The sequence below is a fragment of the Microtus ochrogaster genome, chromosome 21, assembly GCF_000317375.1.
Source record: "Microtus ochrogaster isolate Prairie Vole_2 chromosome 21, MicOch1.0, whole genome shotgun sequence".
NCBI lineage: Eukaryota > Metazoa > Chordata > Mammalia > Rodentia > Cricetidae > Microtus > Microtus ochrogaster.
Genome location: NC_022022.1, coordinates 24,937,254 through 24,944,376, shown reverse-complemented (window position 1 = coordinate 24,944,376; position 7,123 = coordinate 24,937,254). Strand labels below are relative to the sequence as shown.

At 41.9% G+C, this 7,123-nt stretch overlaps 1 protein-coding gene across 1 annotated transcript in view; it reads left to right on the top strand.

Moving 5' to 3' along the window:
- Positions 1-7,123, top strand: part of Enpep (glutamyl aminopeptidase) — a 68,318-nt gene that overhangs the window by 17,536 nt on the left and 43,659 nt on the right. The window contains exon 4 of the mRNA XM_005357425.2: positions 5,670-5,790. Within this exon, the coding sequence (XP_005357482.1) occupies positions 5,670-5,790 (121 nt within the window). The remainder of the gene's footprint in view (positions 1-5,669; positions 5,791-7,123) is intronic.

The following is a 7,123-nucleotide window of genomic DNA, read 5'->3' as shown; positions in this document are numbered from 1 at the left end:
GCTCTGTAGACCAGGCTGGTCTCGAACTCACAGAGATCCGCCTGCCTCTGCCTCCCGAGTGCTGGGATTAAAGGCGTGCACCACCACCACCCGGCTGCAACTCATTTTCAAATCTAGAAACAATTTGGATTTAAATATATTGTTTTATTTTTTCCTTAAGCACCAACTTAATAGATAGTTTAGAAGAAAACAGGAACTGAGACAAATTTAAACTTTCAAATTGTCACAAATGAAATAATTTTCTGTTAGTAGGTTTGCGGTGCCTTCTCTGACATAGTTGATGTACAGTAGCTTCTCCAGAATGTATTATCTTTGCACCCAGCTCCAAGGAATCAAGTCCAGGCCAAGTTAAATGTCTTTGGGGCAGTTGGCTCCTGTCTTTTGTAAGGAAGCATATGTAAAAAGGAGTATCTACCTTGTTGGGGAGTGCCCTTGGCTTTCCTAAGTGAAGGAGCAAATCGGAGTGTCTATCAGCTAGATATACACTGCAGTCCTGGCAACTCCAGTAACTCAGAGAGACTGTACTGAGTTTTCTTCCCCGAAGTATGGAGGGACAGTTCCCGAATCAGTGTGCCCCGAATTCCACCTGGGGACGAAGCTGCGCTGATTGTGCTAGCTTTCTCTGTGACTCTCATCTTAGTTCACTGGTTTCTACATGAAAATGCTTCGTCAAAGGCTATGTAGGCTGCTGTTTTTTGTCTGTCTGTCTGTTTCAAAGAAATAGACTATATTTAGGAAGGCTTTAAGTTCTTTTAATTATTATTTTATTTTATGCGGACGAGTGTTTTGTTTGGTACCATGTGGGGGCCTGGTATTCACGGAGGCCAGAAGAGGGCGTTGGGTTCCCAGAACTTGAGTTACATCTGACTGTGAGCCACCATGTGTGTGCAAGGCATTGAAACTGGGTCCTCTGGAGGAAAGCCTGCGCTCTTAACTGGTGAGTCATCTCTCCAGCCCTAGGTTTTAACTGGGCTGGGATCTTAACTGCTGAGTCATCTCTCCAGCCCTAGGTTTTAACTGGGCTGGGATCTTAACTTTTGCATTTCACTTCATAAGAATTATCTCACTAGAAAATGCTATTTTAATAGTGGAGTATATTTTAACACTGTATTTTGAAATAATTCACAGACTTTGCTATGCTGTGTCAATACCGTCTATAACTATTTATCATTCCTTCATTAAAATAAGAAATGAATATTTATACAACACTATTGACTAATCCACAGCCTTTTCTTAGGATTTCAGCAGCTCTCATTCCTGTTTTATGACCTGTTTTGTGCTTGTGTTAGTAATTCATGTATATGTGTGTGTGTGTGTGTGTGTGTGTGTGTGTTTAATGCATACAGCCTCAACATTTCATTGTCTTCCTAATGGAGCCAAGTGGGTGGAGCAGCTGAAATCTCATATCTCCAGCCATAAGCGGGAGGCAGAGAGAACAGTGGGGGTGGCAGGAGGCATGTGAAAAACCCCATCCCCAGTGATACACGCCCTCCAACAAGGCCACACGCCTACTTGTTTCCAAACAGTTCCACAGAGGACCACGTATTCAAATGTGAGCTTGGGGAAGCTATTCTCACTGGAGCCACCGCATGCTTCTCTTCACTTGCCAGCATTCACATTTTTACTTGTAAATCTCCTTTGAACTTTCGGATTTTAAGGAAATGTCTCCATCTCTGGGGCTGGTTTATGCTAGAAATCACGTGTGTTAGGATGTGCATGAAGGCTTGATTTTCAAATACTGATACATTTCGTGGGACTTGATAATTAAACAGTGTGTGTGTGTGCATATGTGTGTGTGCATAGTTTAATTATCTCTACCTATACATATGCTATATATATATAAAGATAGATATATTTTTCATATATATACATTTATAATATAAATGGGGAAAAGAGAAGATATGAAAATCCATCTATCAGTTATCAGTTCAGGTCAGGTGATAGTACCAAATTAGCTCAGACAGATGATGTTTTGATTTTCAGAACTCTGTGGATTTTCTAATTGTGGTTAAGAGGTTGTGGGAACATGATCTGTGTAAGACTCTCAGTAAAATACTCAGAAGTTACATAAAATACCACATTCTATTAGCAGTGGTGCAAAATTCACAGGACTGACATGTAGCGTGACAAGCTCCTTGCAGGAGAAGGTCCGAGAGCATCTCCTGCGGTGACGCTCGTAGGTAAACACTGATAAGGTTTGTGCAAAGCTTAAGGTTTGGAGACATAAATAGGCACTGAGGGAGAAAATGGTATAAAGATCCATTAAGCTGTTCTAGGAAAAGTTGGTCAGTCATGATGATCAAGTCTAACAAAGAGACACATGAAGTGAGAGACAGCGATCAACTAGATAGCAACCCTCCGGAGCTTAGGTCTCACCCCTCAAGTTGCTGGAGACACTGGAAAGACATAAAATCTAAACACCTACTTAAGGGGCTGAGAGCTGGCACAGTGGTTATGAGCACTTGTTTCTCTCTCTTTCCAAGACAGGGTTTCTTTGTGCAGCCCTGGCTCTCCTGGAACTCACTCTGTAGACCAGGCTGGTCTTGAGTTCACAGAGATCCACCCGCTGCTGCCTCCCAAGTGCTGGGATTAAAGATGTGCGCCACCACCACCTGACTGCACTTGTTGCCCTGGAGGACCCACATTTGATGCTCAGCACCAGCTCCTGTCTTTAGGGAATCTGACATTTCCTTCTGGCCTCCTCTGGTACACATGGCATACACATGGTACACAGGTCATGCCAAGCCTCTCGTTTGTGTAATTAAAGCACTCATACAGAAAATAAAATAGATGAGACATTAAAATATTAAGATTGCTTTATAAGAGGGTCCAGTATGATAAGAGAAAAGCAACTAGAATAATGGCAGAGCCAAAGAATCAATTTAAAAATTTTGAAAGTCCATACTGTGTATTTTGAGGTAGGGCTAGTCCTCTGAAGTAGTGGTATGTATCAGGAATTTAATTTCCTCTGAGAAGATACTCTACTTTAGAAAATAAGTAGATACATAACAGTTAGGCTCTTGAATCCTTCCATTTACCAATAAATTTTTTTAAAGATTTATTTATTATGTATACAGCGTTTTCCCTACATATATGCTGCAGACCAGAAGAGGGCAGCAGATCTCATTACAGATGGTTGTGAGCCACCACGTGGTTGCTGGGGATTGAACTCAGGACCTCTGGAAGAGCAGTCAGTGCTCTTAACCTCTGAGCCATCTCTCCAGCCCCTACCAATAAAATTTATAAACTTCATACTTAACCATTAAAAAGTCCCCTGAGAGCAAGCGTGTGAACTGGAAAGAGGACAGTCATTTAGTAAAAGTGATGGAGATTTAGGGACACTTTGTTCTGGATAGACGTGCTAAGAAGCCAGAGAAAGGTTAATGTCTGCTGAAGCCCAGAGGAAGGAGAAGGTACAGAAATGGGGCATGATGATGCCACCATCAGGGAGCAGGGGTGAGGATGTCTGCAGAAGGGAGGGTGTGGTTCTAAGTCCTCAATCAAACCAGCACAGGTGGTCTGCAACTGAATGGGTGCCGCATACATGGCACAGGGCTTCAAATGATGGACTGAGTCATCATGTTCACGAAATCTTCCATGTCGAAATATGTTCCTAGCACACGGCAGAGAGGATACACGCATGAGTATGCTTTGGCTAAATGCAAAATCTTCAGAATTCTTCAGATGTTATGATTATAGATAAGGGGTTGTGGAACCAGTACAAGGATTGTGACAGACGACCAGCATGCTGTCCTGTGGTTCCTTAGCTTTTTTTTTTTTTCCTGAGACAGCGTTTCTCTGTAGCTTTGGTGCTTGTCCTGGAATTAGCTCTCGTAGACCAGGCTGGCCTCAAACCCACAGAAATCCTGCCCTTGCCTCCTGAGTGCTGGGATTAAAGCTTATCTGTGTTTTAAATATGACCTTCAGTGGTTGTCTGTAAAGGTCCTAGATGACAGGAAATCCGTGTCTGGCTGGGTGCAGACAGTGCTCTCTTCTGTGTGGGGATGGGCGAGGGAGGTTCTCTTAGAAACACGTGAGAAAAAAACTGCTCCAATTCCCAGTGAATGAAGGTTGCCTTCTGAGTGCTGGGATTAAAGGCGTGCACCACCACCACCCGGTTTGGTGGTTTGATTTTTCATGACCAGGTTCTGTTGTTCTGTCCAGTGGCTACCAGCTGGATCCTTAGGTGTTTAGTCATTGCTTGGAGCAGGCATGCCATAGCTTACCAAGAGGACAGGAAAGGGTAGTAGGAATGGATTATGCTTCTCTCTGACAAGTAAAAACTAAAAGCCTTAAGGAATGTTGAAGGGGGGGGGGGTCACTGACTGTGGTGGGAGTTCATTTCTATTTATGCATAAGAGGTGAGAGCTCCACGTAAGGGACTTTCTCTCATCATTTGTCCTTTAGGTTGTGGGAGCCCTCCAGAGCTCCCTTCTAAGAAATGGGCTCGGATGCGTGTGTCCAAATGAACATCACTTACAGTAATGCAGTGGGAACAGGAAATGAGTAGGTTTCATCTCCCTCTCTTGTGTTTTTCTAATCTTGAATCATCTGGTCTTGCTGGGTCAATGGTCTTGAACTTACTACAGTGACAGCATCGGTCTTTGCCCGAGGGCTTTGGGTCACGTCTTAGGGTTAGCGCGCGCCTTTCATTTGACTTTCTTGCTGAGGGAGCAGACCGGCTGCCAGCTGAAGTGCTGTTTCTCTGTCACTCACGGAAAACTACTAAGCAGCTAGGAGGTTCCTGAGCTTCTGTTCGTCTGCTTAGGATTCTTACTTAACCTTTCTTAATAAAGTCGTGCATGATTAGAATTGGAAAAAAATGTCTGCACTCAGTACTCAGTTTAATTTGTAAATTAGGTCATAGAGGCATAAAACAATATCCTTACAACTCAGAAAATTGACGAAGCTTACTCACTCCGTCTTGGGAAAAGTTTAGGTCATCATAATTAGCTCAGGAAATAAAAACGAAACATGGCTACAGCCATTTAGAAAAACAGTGGACTATCCCAAAGGGGAAACGTGTAGTCAAATGCATCTTAGATGAGAAAAATTTGTTTCCTTTTAAGGAACCGCATACACAAGACAAATCAGAGGGTACTGGAAAAGGTAAACAGACACGTAGGCCTGTGTGCTTTGTTTTTTAGTCTTTTTAAAGATGATTTATTTAATTTGATTTTATGGCATTAGTGTTTTGACTGCAGGTGTGTCTTTGTGAAGATGTCAGATCGCCTGGCACTGAAATCATAGGCAGTTGTGAGTTACCCTGTGGGTGCTGAGACCTGAACCCAGGTCCTGTGGAGGAGCAGTCAGTGTTCTTAATTGCTGAGCCATCTCTCCCACCCCAGATAACACACATTTTAAATACAAAAAAAAAGGTGATAATATCTTTTAATGTCTGGGGCACCGTTCCTATTTATTTACTTATTTCTAGTTACTCATGGCGCACAGTTATATCTTAGTGACCTTTTACCCAAGTCTGAGAGCAGCGAGGTCATCTGCCCAAGGCTGCACAAGGCTGCTGGGGATGAGCCTACTGTGAAGGAGGCTTGGTATTCAAGCTCTGATCCAAAGGCCTCCTTCTTCCTATGGTATCATGTTTCACTTTGTGCATATGTGTTTTATCAATGAAGATTCACCTTCCTGAATGTTTGTCTTTTGTTTGCCAGCTCAATATTTACGTCCAGCCAGAGCAAGCTCAAACAGCGGAGTATGCTGCGAACGTAACTAAAATTGTGTTTGATTATTTTGAAGAATACTTTGCTATGAGTTATTCTCTTCCTAAACTGGGTGAGAAAAATGCTTTTATCTCCTCATTTCAAGCTGCTTTTGTTTTTGTTGTTTATTTTACCCGAGTTAACCTAGACTGTCTAATTAGATTACCATTGATTACTGATCATTCCTGAGTCTGACGTTTACCACAAGCCTAAAGATCCATTCTGGGTTCCTCTAAAATTTCTAGGCCTTCTCTACTCTCATATGATGAAGGTCCCATCTTTGATTTGCAGCCTCCGTATTAGAGGGAAGAAAAGTCTGGGAGAAGCATCAGTGTTCAATTTCCAGAGTGTTCTTCCCTCTACTACGGAGAGAAGCGTGTTTTCTGTGAAGCACGGAAGGACCGTAGTCCAAGTGATGGAGCCTCCATCAAGAGCAGAAGCACTTTATTAACAAGCTTAAGTGGCTGCTTTGAGTAAAACTCTAAGTCCCTTGAAGAACTTGTAAGGAAGGCGTTACTTGAACCAACCAAGAACCCACTTCCCCATCCAGCTCCTACCGCCATAATAAATCCTGTGGAAGGCAAAAGAAAGGTTCTATTGCCCTGTGTGTGTGTGCATGCCTCAATTTCTCCTCAATGGCCATTTGCGTTGCTTAGCAATTATCAGAGGAGACAGAAAGATAAGTAAATTTATTTATTTATTTATTTATTTATTTATTTATTTATTTATTTATTTATTTATTTATTTATTTTCCCATAGTCAGAAAGGAAATTTAGAAAGAACCGGGAACCCAAATCCATGGGTCTCCTCATCTTCTCCTCACTTGTAGTGATCAGGATGACCCGAGAGGCAGAACCCACACCAATTTCCTCCTTTCTCCTCCTCTTCTCTTTTCTCACCATATATTTTTCTCTGCATCTTCAACACTTTCAGAATTAGCTGGGTAATAGAGGTCTTTGGAAATGATGTCCTCATTTATATCAAAGGGTAATCAAGTTGATGTCAATTAATTATAATGTCTGTATTCACCAGAGACGAGATTACTTTCATTTGCACAAGGATTTGTGTAAATTATACTTTCCAACATGTGAAAAAAATACCTTCTCAATCTTTAGTGATATTCTTATGCCATAATCACAGCACGGCAAGAAAATCGCTGTTAAGTTGATTTCTACTGAAGATATATACTTTTTATTCTTTTATAATCTTTAAGAAATTTTATTTTGGGGCTGGAGAGATGGCTCAGTGGTTAAGAGCATTGCCTGCTCTTCCAAAGGTCCTGAGTTCAATTCCCAGCACCACATGGTGGCTCACAAACCATCTGTAATGTGGTCTGGTGCCCACTTCTGGTGTGCAGACATACACACAGACAGAATATTGTATACATAATAAATAAATAAAATAAA